The 15,705-nt window shown below is 40.5% G+C and overlaps 1 protein-coding gene across 2 annotated transcripts in view; it reads left to right on the forward strand.

The window, feature by feature from the left end:
* VWA8 (von Willebrand factor A domain containing 8) overlaps positions 1-15,705 on the forward strand; it is a 670,166-nt gene that overhangs the window by 66,262 nt on the left and 588,199 nt on the right. For both annotated transcript variants that reach the window (XM_073580317.1, XM_073580318.1), the window contains exon 4: positions 12,509-12,639. In XM_073580317.1, coding sequence (XP_073436418.1) covers positions 12,509-12,639 — 131 coding nt within the window. The remainder of the gene's footprint in view (positions 1-12,508; positions 12,640-15,705) is intronic.

A 15,705-nucleotide genomic window follows, 5' to 3' on the forward strand; every position in this document is an offset into this window, starting at 1 on the left:
TTTTTTAAATTTAAAGAAAGACATACTATTGATTTCTTCATCATGCATGTTTAGACGCTGTCCCGATATTTCATTTATTCTCTTATTAACTGCCAATACTCCTCCTTTTAGTCAAACCCCCCCCCCCCCACAGTATATATGTTTTCATCTTTTACATTTTAAAAATCACAAAAGTAAAATAGGCCAATGTAAAAGTTTGGGCACCCCCTTTTTAAAGTATCACAGTAGGTAAATGCTTTTTGTAGCCAGCCAAGATTCTTTCAACTTCTGTGTGTGGGATTTTCATCCATTCTTCCTTGGAAAATTCTTCCAGTTCTGTGAGATTCCTGGGTCATCTTGCATGCATTGCTATTTTGAGGTTTTAGTCACAGGTTTTCAATGATGTTCAGATCAAGTGACTGTGAGGGCCATTGTAAAACCTTCAGCTTGTGCTTTTTAAGGCAGTCTGTTGTGGATTTTGTCATGTGTTTAGGATCATTATCCATTTGTAGAAGCCATCCTCTTTTCAACTTCAGCTTTTTTAAAGATGTTATGTTCGCATGAAAAATTAGTTGAAATTTCATTGAATTCATTCTTCAGCCTACCCGCGAATTGTTCCCCGTGCCATTGGCTGCAACACAACCCCAAAGCATGATTGATCCACCCCCATGCTTAATGGTTTGCAAGATGTTCTTTTCCTAAAATTCTGTGCCCCTTGTCTCCACACATACCTTTGATCATTGTGCCCAACGAGTTCTATTTTAATCTCCTCGGTACACAGGACTTGTTCCAAAATGCATCAGGCTTGTTTAAATGTTCTTTTGCATACTTCTGACACTGAATTTTGTGGTGAGGATGTAGGAGAGGTTATCTTCTCATGACTCCTCTTTGAATGACACATTTGTGCTGGTGTGTCTAAATAGTAGAACAATGTACCACAACTCCACAGTCTGCTCATTCTTTCTGAAGGTCTTTTGCAGTCGAGCAGGGGTGCTGATTTGCCTCTCCAGAAATCCTACGAGCAGCTCTCACTGAAATTTTGCTTGGTCTCAGACCTTATCTTGATCTCCACTGTTCCTGTTAACTGCCATTTCTTAATTACATTTCGAACTGAAGAAACAGCAACTTGAAAACGCTTTGCTATCTTCTTATAGCCTTCTCCTGCTTTGTGGGCCTCCACCATTTTCAGTTTTCAGAGTGCTAGGCAGCTTTTTGGCACAAGGTAAGAGGAAAATTTGCATCACTTGGCCTTTCCTAATAATGATGGTGAATAAGCCATAACAGGCTAATTAAGGTCTGAAACATTGGTCAAAGTTATTAGTACACAAATCTCTAAGTGGGCCCAAACTTTTGCATCTGCCCATTTTCCTTTTTTTAAAATGAAAAAAAAAAGACAATATATACTGTAGATTTTTTGCCTAACATACAAAGGAAATTTGTAATCTTTCACTTTAGGCCTTTTATCTATCATTTCATCTTCAACTTCCTTAGCTGTTCACAATAACAGTAATTTTTACCAGGTTTGCCCATATCTTTACATTCCACTGTAACTGATAAGTTCGATGCAGTCCACCATCCTCTTTGATGGGAGGGAGGATAGACTTTCCCTTTACACTGTGTTACCAAGGTTTTGTCCCTCGGACAATTTTGAGTGTTCCTGGTAGATTTTTTTCGTGCCGATTTCAGAAATGACTTCAGATTTTTCCTATCACGTAAGGTTTTTGAGAAATGATATGAAACGTTATAATCTGTTATAATTCTAAAAACTCATACAGTTGTGGCCAAAAGTATTGACACCCCTGCAATTATGTCAGATAATACTCAGTTTCTTCCTGAAAATGATTGCAAACACAAATTCTTTGGTATTATTATCTTCATTTAATTTGTCTTAAATGAAAAAACACAAAAGAGAATGAAGCAAAAAGCAAAACATTGATCATTTCACACAAAACTCCAAAAATGGGCCAGACAAAAGTATTGGCACCCTCAGCCTAATACTTGGTTGCACAACCTTTAGCCAAAATAACTGCGACCAACCGCTTCCAGTAACCATCAATGAGTTTCTTACAATGCTCTGCTGGAATTTTAGACCATTCTTCTTTGGCAAACTGCTCCAGGTCCCTGATATTAGAAGGGTGCCTTCTCCAAACTGCCATTTTTAGATCTCTCCACAGGTGTTCTATGGGATTCAGGGACTCATTGCTGGCCACCTTAGAAGTCTCCAGTGCTTTCTCTCAAACCATTTTCTAGTGCTTTTTGTAGTGTGTTTTGGGTCATTGTCCTGCTGGAAGACCCATGACCTCTGAGGGAGACCCTGCTTTCTCACACTGGGCCCTACATTATGCTGCAAAATTTGTTGGTAGTCTTCTGACTTCATAATGCCATGCACACGGTCAAGCAGTCTAGTGCCAGAGGCAGCAAAGCAACCCCAAAACATCACGGAACCTCCGCCATGTTTGACTGTAGGGACCGTGTTCTTTTCTTTGAATGCCTCTTTTTTTTCTCCTGTAAACTCTGTGTTGATGCCTTTGCCCAAAAAGCTCTACTTTTGTTTCATCTGACCAGAGAACATTCTTCCAAAACGTTTTAGGCTTTTTCAGGTAAGTTTTGGCAAACTCCAGCCTGGCTTTTTTATGTCTCGGGGTAAGAAGTGGGGTCTTCCTGGGTCTCCTACCATACAGTCTCTTTTCATTCAGACGCCGATGGATAGTACGGGTTGACACTGTTGTACCCTCGGACTGCAGTACTGAGTATTATCTGACAATTGCAGGGGTGTCAATACTTTTGGCCACAACTGTATATGATCTTTTTCTGAAACAGTATATTCTGAATATTCCACTGAAATAACATAAACCGCTCATCTACACATATGCAAGCACTTATTATGCAAATTCCGCGCAGACGCAGTGAATCATTCGGCTGACCGTATGCGGAGCATACCTCTCCTGGACAGGAGAGGAATCAAAAGACAATACTGACATACTTAGAGCATGGCTGAATGGATCACGATCTTCAGTGCTGTTCGCTGTCCCAATGATATGGAGAGAGCAGAGAGATCATGTAACAGATTGCTACTTCTGCCTTACAAATGTAACAGGATATTCAGCAAAGAACAAGAAAACAATAGAATATCCTAATCTTCCTTCAACCATAAGACCAGTGCCACACGATGAAAGTCTACTCATGTTGCAAAGTCACCCAAAGTATGGACAATGGAGGACGACGAAGATGAACTAACAATGTTAGTGGAAAATGAAACTGCTGCAGACCCAGACTTTGAGCCTTCTACATCTATTTCACATCTGTTCAGTCAAGCTGATCTGAGTGACTTGGTCAGAGATTTGAAATTGTCAAAGAGGCAGGCAGAATTATTGGGATCAAGGCTACAAGAACAGACTCTCTTATTACCAGGAACAAGATTTTCTGTTTTTCGCAGTCGTCAACACCTTAATCAATTTTTCAACCATGCCGACAGTTTAACCTTTTGCAACGACGTCTTGGAGTTGTTTGGTGCTCTTGGATGAGAACATGACCCGAAGGAATGTCGACTGTTCATTGACTCATCAGTTTTAAGTCTGAAGGCTGTTTTACTACACAACGGAAATTTTTATCCTTCTATACCTATTGGACATGCTGTACACATGAAAGAAACGTATGAGAATATGGAGTTACTGTTGACCCACATTAATTATAAAAATTATAACTGGAACATATGTGGTGATCTAAACATTGTTGCACTTCTTTGACAGCAGCTTGGATATACCAAGTATTGTTTTATTTGTGAGTGGGACAGTCGTGCACGAGAAAAGACTGGCCACTCTGCGAAAACCTGGTTGCTGGACAGAAGAATGTTAAACATAATCTTCTCGTTGATCCAGCAACGATATTTCTCCCTCCTTTGCATATTAAACTTGGGCTTATGAAGAATTTTGTCAAAGCAATGAACTAAGAATCGGAAGCCTTTTCTTAATTGCGACAGAAATTTCCAAGAATAAGTGATGCAAAGATTAAAGAAGGTATTTTTATTCGCCCACAGATCAGAGATATAATGAATGACAGTAGCTTTGATGGTCTTTTGCAAGGTGCTGAACAAGTGGCATGGAAAGCCTTTAAATATGTGACCTTCATCTTCCTTAGCAACAGCAGGGTACCAAACTTTGAACAACTTGTGGACAACATACTCACAACATATCATTTGATGAAATGCAATATGTCACTAAAAATGCATTTTCTACATTCTTATTTGGACTTTTTTTTGGTGCCGTTAGCGATGAACACGGTGAAAGATTTCACCAAGACATTGCGCTGATGGAGAAAAGGTACCAGGGAAAGTGGAGTACGTCAATGCTGGCTGACTACTGCTAGATTCTTATTCAAGAAGCATCTGACATGGATTATAAATGAATGTTGTCTGCAAAACACTTTTGAACAATTGCTTCTGCTACTGACATCGATGCACATGTATGTAGTGTCTTGGACGTCATAATGTAGACTATAAACTGTTGTTTCCTAACCCCTTACTGCCATTGGACGGAATAGTACATCCAATGCTAGTACTCCCGCTTTGATGAGGGCTCCGGCGGTGAGCCCGCATCAAAGCCGGGACATGTCAGCTGTTTTTAACAGCTGACATGTGCCCGCAATAGTCATAGGTGGAATCGCGATCCACCCGCGCCTATTAACTAGTTAAATCTCGCTGTCAAACGCTGACAGCATGATTTAACCAGTGCTTCTGGCCACCGGGCCAGAAATACGAGCATTGCCGACCCCCGTCACGTGATCGGGGGTCAGCGATGTGTTGCCATCACAACCAGAGGTCTCCCCAGACCTCTATGGTTGTTGATGATGCATTGCTATGAGCGCCACCCAGTGGTTGGCGCTCATAGCAATGCTGTAATTCTGCTACATACAGGTGATCTAGCCTATATGTAGCAGAGCCGATCAAGTTGTGGATACTTCTAGCTTCTCATGGAGGCTGTTGAAGCATGCCAAAATAAAAAAAAGTTTTAAAAAATATGAAAAAAAAAAGTTTAAATCGCCCCCCTTTCGCCCCATTCAAAATAAAACGACAACAAAAAAATCACACATACACATTAGGTATCGCCGCTTTCAGAATCACCTGATCTATCAATAAAAAAAAGGATTAACCTGATTGCTAAACGGCATAGTGGCGGAAAAAATCAAAACGCCAGAATTACGGTTTTTATGGTCGCCACGAAATTGCATTAAAATGCAATAACCGGCGATCAAAAGATCATATCTGCACATAAATGGTATCCTTAGAAACGTCAGCTCGTCGCCCAAAAAATAAGCCCTAACCCAACCCCAGATCACGAAAAACGGGGACGCAACGGGTATTGGAAAATGGCGCAAATGTTTTTTTTGGTTTTTTTTTAAGCAAACTTTGGAATTTTTTTTCACCACTAAGATAAAAAAAAGAACCTAGACATGTTTGGTGTCCATGAACTCGTAATGACCTGGAGAATTATAATGGCAGGTCAGTTTTAGCATTTAGTGAACCTAGCAAAAAAGCCAAACAAAAAACAAGTTTGGGATTGCACTTTGTTTGCATTTTCACCTCACTTGAATTTTTTTTCCCATTTTCGAGTACACGACATGCTAAAACCAATTATGTCGTTCAAAATTACAACAAGTCCCACAAAAAATAAGCCCTCACATGGCCATATTGATGGAAAAATAAAGTTATGGCTCTGGGAAAAAGGGGAGCAAGAAACGAAAACGCAAAACTGAAAAAAGCTCCGGTCATTAAGGGGTTAAAAACCTTACGTGATACAGACTTTTGAAGCAAATATTCCTGTTCAGCATATCAAAATGTAAAAGATACAATAAAATTTTCTCAGGGGACAAGAACTTCCCTGAAATTTGTTGTGCAGTGTTATTGAACATTCCTCCAAACCTCCACGCAGGCTATGCACATGTGCACCAGCGGATGTTCCTATTGAGGTTTAATTGTATTGTTGAATCAAGTGATTTTTGCAGGGGCCTCCTGTGATTTTTTTTAGGGGGGGGGGTTGTATGGGTTTCATCTTGTTTATTGAATTTTTATTTTTTTGTGTATTAGTACAGTGAATATTTTGATATGCAAAGAGGACCTCTGACCAAATTTTCAATGTAGGACAGGATGTAATATCTGCAGAATGGAATAAAATGTTTAGATATATATTTTTTTTTCATAATTTTGTCTCTCTATTGCTGATATACTAGCAATCAAAGTATCTGGTCTCTAATGAGTTAATTTTCACTTTAAGTCCACATAGGTATTATCAGATAGCTTCCATTGTAGGTGTGTATTGCTTCCTGTTGCATGATGCTGGGAAATTATAAGCAGGCAGCAACACTCCAAAGAAAGAAGAACACGCCCCCATAGTTTCAAAGATTTTAGTGTTTATTGTAGACACATGGGCCAGGTGCTAACAGTTCCATATTAGGGAAAAAATTCCATCCTGACTCCACATACTTCAATCAGACTAGTTCCTTGGATCATCGTCCCATCGCAGAATCTAATACTCATAACCTGTAATGTTATGTTATTCAAGAAAGGCATCTAGACCCCCTTGAACTTTTGTAGTGAATCAACCATTACAACATTATATGCCATAGAGTTCCATAGTCTCATTGCTCTTACAGTACAGTAAAGAATCTGCATCTGTACTTGTGATTAAACCTTCTCTTTTCTTGATGTAGAGGATGCCCCCTTGGCATCACTGCAGGCCTAGATGGAAAAAGATCATTAGAAAGATCCCTGTACTGTGTCATCATATATTTGTACTTCGGCTTTTCAAACTGAATAACCTCATGTTTGAGAACCTGTCTTGGTATTGCAGTCCACCCCTTCCCTTAATAGCCTTGGTCACTCTTTTCTGCACGACCTCAAATTCACCAATGTCCTTTTCATACACATTATTCTAAGTTGGGCTGCACTAGTGACTTGCATAGAGGCAAAATTATGTTCTTGTCGTGAACCTCTATGCTTCTTTTAATGCAATTCATGCAAGACGACTGGGGATATTCTCAGAACTAGAAGGATTTTCCTAGGAATAATGGATGAAAATCCCTCAAACAAAAATGGAAAGAGTCTTGGCTGGCTACAAAAAGCTTTTACAAGCTGTGATACTTTTAAAGATGACGGTATTTCATCTTTAACTTGCTTAACTGTTTACAATAGTAATATTGACCAGGGGTGCCCAAACTTTTGCAATTATGAAGGAGGGTATTTTACATTTAACAGTGAGGGTCGCATGATGACCCTCCAAAAATTCTGAGCGAGGGCCGCTTGATGACCCTCTAAAATTTATGAGCGATAGCCGCCTGTTTACCGTCTAAAAATTATGAGCCAGTGCCTCTGGATGACCCACTATAAATTTTGAGCGAGTGCCGCATGATGAACCTGTAGATATGGTGGAATAGGAACAGGACAAGAAAAAGAAGAATCCATGAATTGTATACCAGGTTTGCGTGGAAAAGGTTGCGTGAGAATACCCCAGAAAAAAAGGAACATTTGAATGGACTTTATGTTCCGCTGCTGTCTTCCGATGGGGTTGAGAAGTTTGGGCCAATTCTGGCCTTGTTCATTTTGTTAAGAGTCAGCCTGTCAGCATTTTCAGTTGACAGGAGGATGCGCCTATCATTTGTTATGCCCCCAGCACCTCCAAGGCGTAGAGGGACAGTTCATGCCTTGTGTCCCGCTTGGATACCCAGTAGTTGTACGGCACAGAGGAATCAAGGAGGACACTAGTACTGTTGGCTAGCTGCTCCTTCTCCATCCTCTATCTTCACTGGAAGAGGCTATTGAAACTGTCTCAGACCGTTGATAGTGTTCCCCTTCCTCTCTTGAACCTTGTCACCCTCATCTCTCCTTGGTTGCCCAAGGACCTATGACCTCGGTCACCAGGTGTTGTCAGATGGAATTTTTTTGTACTTATTGTTCGTCTAGAACCGCAGGAAGGAGAGATGGAAAGTTCCCCTTGGGTCGAGAAGGGTGAAGAGAAAGAACCAGTAATCAATGTTGGCCAAAATGCATATAACCCGATGGTCACTGAAAAAGTAGCAGGGCATAAATTCAACCATGTTTGCCAGACTTCCAATAGGTAAGACTTCCCTGTTCCCACTAGTAGGAAGACTCTCCATCTCCTCCTCCTTCTCCTCTAAACAGATGGGATGAAGCTGGTGTGGGTAGTACTCTCTGTAGTGCAGGCAACCATCTCCTGTTCTACCTCCTCCTCAGCTTTCTCATTATCACCCAATCTGTGCTGAGAAGATGATATAAAGCTGGGTAGTATTACCTTGTGAACTTTCTTCCTCCACACGCAAAACTTCCTCTTTAATTGTGAGCAGTGAGTGTTTGAGTCAACACAGAAGCGGGATAGTTATATTAAATATGGCATCGTCGCCGCCACTCACCATCTTGATTTATTCAGAGTTTTGTAGGACCTCACAGATGTCAGACATTTATGCCCACTCATCGGTTGTTATGTGCGGAGGTTGATGGAAATACTGACCGGCATGTTGTAATTGGTATTCAAATACTGCTGTCTGCTGCTCTCCAACCCTTGCACACATATGTAATGTGGAGTTTCAGTGCGTGGTCACGTCACTCACCAGTCTGTGAGCTGGAACTTGCAAGACATGCTGCAGCACTGCCAGCAGCTGTAACTGGCTTGAAGAAATGGGTGCACACACAGCATATCTTCACAAGTAGCTCAGGCAAATCTAGGTAGATTTTCAGAAACTATGTAACCACTAAGTTGAGCAGGTGGGCTAGGCATGGTACGTGTGCAAGGTTACCAAGCTTCAGGTTACAGCCATTATCACACAGGAATCATGCCTGGTTGCAGGTTCAATGGCGAGAGCCACAAATCTGTCTGGTCTGTTATATCCTTCCACAACTCTGCAGCTGTGGGCTGTTTGTCACCTAAACAAAATAGCTTCAGCAGAGTCTTTAGCCGCTTCACCGAGGCAGTGCTGCAGTTAATCCAGCTTGCGACTGATATGGACGACATGCTCCGAGATTACAATTCGGATATGGAGGAGGAGGGTGCAAGAACTGGTTTAGGAGGTGAAGGAAATCCTAATGGAACTAGGGCCGGTAATCCCCGGCGTCAGTAGCACATGTGCTATCCCAGGATCTGACTTGATCCCGATCTCCACAAGGTTCACCCAATGTGCCATCAAGCATCCCTGACTACAAGAACTTGTCCATGAGTTGGTTGCTAAGTGGACCTTCCCAGTAACTGCGTTAGTCAAAGAACGGGTGATGTTATGGAACACATGCTACTGTAAGGCAAGGACGGCACACCGGAAGAAATAGTGACTGTGTAATTGCATTTGCATTCCAAGGCCTGTGATGAGACAAGTAATTGGACGTAGTTGCTGATGGTGCTTGCGAATGTACAACGAAAGGTGCAAGGAGGGAGGCATCAGCACCTGCGTCCTGGACAGAAAAATGGCAAGCACGTAGCACAGGGGAAGACACAGTGGTGTCATCTGCAGACGCTGATTGTAGACAAAGACATTCAGACCACCTACTCAGGTGCTTTGATGACATGTTCCTGAGCATGCAGGTAGTGGTCAGGCCCCTGCTGTTCTTGCTACAGCGCAGGCTGCAAATTACTTTTTTATTTTTCGTCTGCACTTTCTTTAAGAAAAAAAGTGCCAGACTGTGGAATACCTAACTCTTGGCCTGGGAGCTTGCTTTATGGGGGTGCTCTAGAGAACAGTTGACCGTTTTCGCCCTCTGGCCACCCCACTGCCTGTTGCGGTGCTGTGGAGCCCTCTCCCTCTGCGCTGCTGTCCACACTCTGTTTGGGGACTTTACTTTATTGACCGGTCACTTGGTACCGCTCAATAAAGTAGTGAATATGCGTGCATATTCATTACTTTAATGATCGGTACCACGTGACCTCTGAACACAGGAAGAGCTGCGGTGCCTGGGGGCCATCGGAGAAGCAGGGAAGTGCAGAGACCGCGCCAGGAGGGGGTGAGTATGATCTGACAGCCGCCGACTCCTGCGCTCCCCGTCCCCCGCCTACCCCCTGGGAGAATGACTTGAGTATAAGCAGAGAGGGGGCACTTTCAGCCTAAAAAAAATGGGCTGAAAATCTCGGCCTATACTCCAGTATATACCTTTTATTGGATGCTGTAAATCCGCATTGGTCAATGAACACATGTGGATTTAACTGCTTGAATGAATGGAGCGAAAAAACGCTGCGTCCAAATTGCTGGTATTTCCTGATTGTGGGCATGCACCCTAAAACAGTTATTGGTACCTACATTAATATTTACATAGTAGATACTATTTATTGCGCCTCTTCTAATTCCAGTGTTTTCCATTTACTTTATAATCATTATCTGGATCTAATTTGTTACAAAAATCTTTAGAATTTAGAACTGATAACACCGACATAAAAAAAACTGTATGCAGTCCTTTAAAAACGATTTTGCATTTTCCAGGTGTAATTATAGACCTTGTAATACATTATCTCATTTTGTCCAAAGCTAAAAATGAATTATAATTGATTCATTATTCAACGTTTCTCCCCTCATGAAAAGCCCTTAATATATCTTAATTCTTTACCTAATTATTTTTAACATCCCCAAAGCCATAATTAACCTTTAAATCCACCATTTATACCTTTTAGATTTGTTGCGTATGCGGAGGATATGTCATATGTGCTAACTAACTTTATAGGCTGGAAGTTGGCATTATTCAGGACAAATGGGCCTCATGGAGGGAAAATTCACAAGATAGAGACACATAGTGAAAAGGAAAATGGATTTATCATGTGAGTGAGGCAAAGGGTGATGACAGGCGAGATCACATTTCATGTACGTTCCTTTACTTCTCTATATCTCTGAAAGGTGCAGCCACTTTACTTTCCTAGACTCCCATCTAAAGTGTCAGGTTATGCATTTATTTCTACCACACCATTACTTTGCCACCCTTATAATTGATCTGCCACCTGAATATGCTGCCATATATAATGGGAACATACAGCTCTGGCAAAAATTACGAGACCACCACATCAAAACCCTGCCATGGGCAGCCCGTTCTCCAGACCTGAACCCCATTGCAAACCTCTGGAATGTAATCAAGAGGATGATGGATAGTCACAAGCCATCATACAAAGAACAACTGCTTACATTTTTGTACCAGGAGTGGCATATAGTCACCCAAAAGCAGTGTGAAAGACTGGTGACAACCATGCCAAGACGCATGAAAGCTGTGATTAAAAATCATGGTTATTTCACAAAATATTGATTTCTGAACTCTTCCTGAGTTAAAACATTGGTATTGTTGTTTCTAAATGATTATGAACTTGTTTTCTTAGCATTATTTGAGGTCTGAAAGCACTGTTTTTTTTAGTTTTTTTTTTGTTTTTAATTTTGACCATTTCTCCTTTTCAGAGAAAAACAAACAAAATTTATGGCTTGGAAATTCGGAGACCTGTTGTCAGAAGTTTATAGACTAAAAGAGCAATTTACATTTTACTCCAAAAAATACCTATAAAGAGAAAAATCAGACAAACTGAACATTTGGAAGTGGTCTCTTAATATTTTGCCAGAGCTGTATTTTAAAGGCAGGATCTAAGTTCTCATTGTTCTGTCTGCAGAGATTTATGGACTTTTGTGTCTACTTTGAAATTGGATTGATGCACTGTAATATGCTATTTTCGGATAGCTTCTATTAGCTAGTCTGCACAATGTTTTTGTCTTTAGTAACCTGTACAGCAGATCTGTAATATACTACACATTTATAGGTCAACATATTTAGGCGACAGATCTTTTTTGTATACTTTTGTAGGATCTATAATGATAACCATTTCATATTTTATTTTTGAGAAAACCAGAGGTAGGTGAGACTTTAAAGTACACGATCAGGGACGGATGTTCTGGTCCCTGATCAAGTGATCGCCGTTATTCAATGCATAACAGTGATCATGATAAAAAAAAAAAAAAAAAAGCGTGCCCGCTATTAAAGTAATTCTGCAGCCACTTACTCCCAGTCACTGGAGGTGACACTAGGGGCTGTGGACAGCCAGAATTCACTACACTTTTGTGTGCATGGTAATCACTTTCCCTGCTCCTTGAATGACATCCTGTTTTGCGCACTTGTGCATAACAGAAAGTTGGTCAAGATGCGGTGAATGTTATTACGACCCACTCACTGTTTATTGAGCACTGAATGCCCTCAACCGATAGCTCCACCCCGATGACTGGAAGCAAGTGGCTGCAGTGAGGATATAACTTCATTTTCTCCCAGTAGCCACACTTCCAGTTAGACTGCAGCACATGTTTAAAACCTTTCTCTCCTACAATTTACCACTGTGGCAGCAGGTAAATACCATTTTTTTCTAATCTATTCCCTTAAACCTTGTGCAACTATTTGACAACCAAGCAGCAGGTTTTTTAGGCACATGGGGGTTGAGCTGTTCCAAGCCACTGTTTCTCTCAAATTGTGTTATTGATTTATGACAAAAACAATGCTTTTATTTATTTCTTTGAATTTCAGTCTCTGATCCTCTAAGCCAGTCTGTTGTGCAACATTTAAGATGGATAATGCAAAAAGATCTTCTGGGGCAAGACATCTTCCTCATTGGCCCTCCAGGTCCTCTTCGGAGAGCTATAGCTATGCAATATTTGGTAAGTTGTGATTTAGACAACCCTGCTCAGTAGTTAGAAGCTTAATTTTAGGTCATGTTTCCTGAAAGAAAAGTTAATGAAGAAAGTTTTAGGACACCCCGTGGAAATAGCCAATTTCACCCCTTTTTTAAAAAACAAACCAACAAATCGTCATTTTTAATGTGGGCAAGAAAATAATATAGTATGCATATTTGTTATTTCAGAGTCCGTAATGGTTCAGACTATAAAACTAAAATATCACTTAAATCGCCCGTTGAACTCTATGAAAAATGAAAAATAAGCAAAGCCTAAATTGTTGTATTTTTTTCACTTCTAAAAACAGTTGAATAAAAATCCATCAGAATGAGGTCTCATTGATTATCAAAAAGACTCCCCCTAATAAGAGCCCTGGGCCGGATGGCTTCACTGCCAAATTTTATCAAACCTTTGCAACCCAGCTGCTGCCATTCTTAACAAAGGTGTTCAATGCCATTTCATCGGCCCACCCTTTTCTCAGACAAACTTTAGAAGCTAAAAGTAAAATAAATACAGTGGCGCTAAAGTGCACAAGAGTTTTTAGCAGCAAATACTAGACAATCGTCACCAAGATTGTCAGAAATAAATATAATATACGTTAATATTAAAACTTGCACTCTAAAGCTTCTTGTATATGGAGAGACATAAAACCATAGAGTAAAAGCAGGAGAATAACATAGATTCAAGATAATTAGTAATAGGCACTGATCCCAAATAGATAGTTCAACCTAAGGTAACATCACTAATTCTGATAATGAAATAGCCAAATATAGCCAAATATAACGATCACTGGCATGGGTTAAATAACCAAAAGAAAAGCCACTTCATGGCAACAGATAGCCCAATGGACAAAGACACCAATGGTATACAGGGTATTGAAAATAATAAAATTACGGACGATCAGAAGGACTAAAGGTAGGGCAAATGGTAAAAAACGTGTACAATCCCAGAGCGGGTACAACACTATAGGTCCATTAATCCCTCGAGGCCCAAGATTTGTCTATAAAAAGGCCTGTAATATTAAGAGTCAAATTGCCCCAACTGTGCATTTTAAGGCTGTGTGCACAAGATGCGTTTTTTGGCGTTAAAGCAGCGTTTTTTTACGCGTGGAATCGCCGCGAAAACGCAAAAAATCCCATGCAATCTGTGCTAATGCTGCGGATTTTTCCGCTGCGGAATCGCATCGCGGAAAAATCCGCAGCATGCTCATTCTTTTTGCGGAATCCCGGCGATTCCGCACCCATAGGATTGCATTGAAACGTTCATTTTACGCATGTGGCTATTCCCACCATGCATAAAGTGAGTTCTTCATGTGCGGATGGTATCCCTTAAAGCTTTCCAGAGTTATAACCTCATAAAGTGACAGTGTTCAGAATTGTAAAAATTGGCCTGGTCATTAAGCTTCAAAATGGCTCTGTCACTAAGGGGTTAAACTCTGCCTTGTTATATTACGAGTCAGAAATGCTATTTTGGCATCTTTGCTTTCCATTCGTATCTTTGAATATTGATAACTATGTGAATATACATGTCTTTATCCATATTGTTGTTTTCTTGAATAAAAGAGATTTTTGAAAAAAAAAATCTATCAGAAAGGCACAAGAACCCAGTGCTCACACTTTCCCATCAGTGCCAAAGTTGAATATGGCAACACAAATAAAATATTTTTAAATGGCATCCTTTTGATTATGTAGTCATAGTAGCTTGCACCTGTTCACACTTGCTTTATTCTGTTTAGAGTTGCAGGTTAGTATTTTGTTTTTCTGTAGTATACTCTTGTAGATGTTAACTGCCTCCTTTTCTGACTGAGCACTGCTCGCATCAGCCCAAGGCGGTTTTTAAGTAGTGCTGGATACTACTTGCATTTTAAATTTCTAGGCTTTTAGCTGATACGCCTTTTTTAACGGCAGCAGTTAAGGGTACTTATGCCACAGCGCCGCTTTTTAACAGCACTGAGAAATAAGGGTATAGCGCCTCCCAGAGTCGGAATTTCTCCGGGGTCTCGGTTACTAGGGTAGCTGAGACCCCAGAGAACATGATTCGGGTCAGTTTTTACCAACCCCGGTGTTGCGATCGCCATTATTAATGGTATAACGGCGGTCGCCAAAAAAGTCTGATTTTCCATTTAATTTCTCTCTTCTCTGATGTGATCGCACATCAGAGGAGAGAAAAATAGGGTCCCCCCGATTCACCTTCGGTACCTCAGATTTCCCTGCAACCCCCCCGTGAAGTCACTCGGGCCGCTAGGGTCTTCTTTCGGGAGAAATGGCAGGCACATGCTATGTGCGCCCGCCGAGATCTGCTGGCCGGCCACCTGGCAACAATAGGAAATTTTTCCTGTTGGTTAATTTTGATCACTGTGATAGACCCTATCACAGTGATCAAAATAAAAATAGTAAATCAAACCCTCCTTTATCACCCCCTTAGTTAGCTAAAAATAAAAAAATATATATTTTTTTCCTTCCACATTTCTTTAGTCCTCGTCAAGCACCTGAAGGGTTAATAAACTTCTTGAATGTGGTTTTGCACACCGAGGGGTGCAGTTTTTAGAATGGTGCCACTTTTGGTTATTTTCTATTATATTGACCCCCAAACTCACTTCAAATGTGAGGTGGTCCCTAAAAACATTATTTTGTAAATTTTGTTGAAAAAATAAGAGATAACAAATTGCTGGTCAACTTTTAAGCCTTATAACGTCCTAACAAAAAAAATTATGTTTCCAAAATTGTGCTTATGTAAAGTAGACATGTGGGAAATGTATTAACTATTTTGTGTGACACCACAATCAACTCATTTGGAAAGTCAGCAATATTTATAATTTTAATAGTAATATTCTCTTTGAAGCAATTTACCACAGCTCAATGGCAGGAACACACGAAACTAAATTACTCATCCAACATACTTATGACCTTCCATGAATATTGCTACAAATATCTTACCAAATGGTATTTCTCCCCAAGAAAATTGGCAAAAGCAATTCCAAACACCTCATCTCCATGTTGGAGAAACTATGGACCAGATAGTGACATTCAGCACTCATTTTGGAAACGTCCT

Source organism: Dendrobates tinctorius, unplaced genomic scaffold (assembly GCF_039654945.1).
Source record: "Dendrobates tinctorius isolate UK_male_01 unplaced genomic scaffold, ASM3965494v1 ptg000064l, whole genome shotgun sequence".
Classification (NCBI taxonomy): Eukaryota; Metazoa; Chordata; class Amphibia; order Anura; family Dendrobatidae; genus Dendrobates; species Dendrobates tinctorius.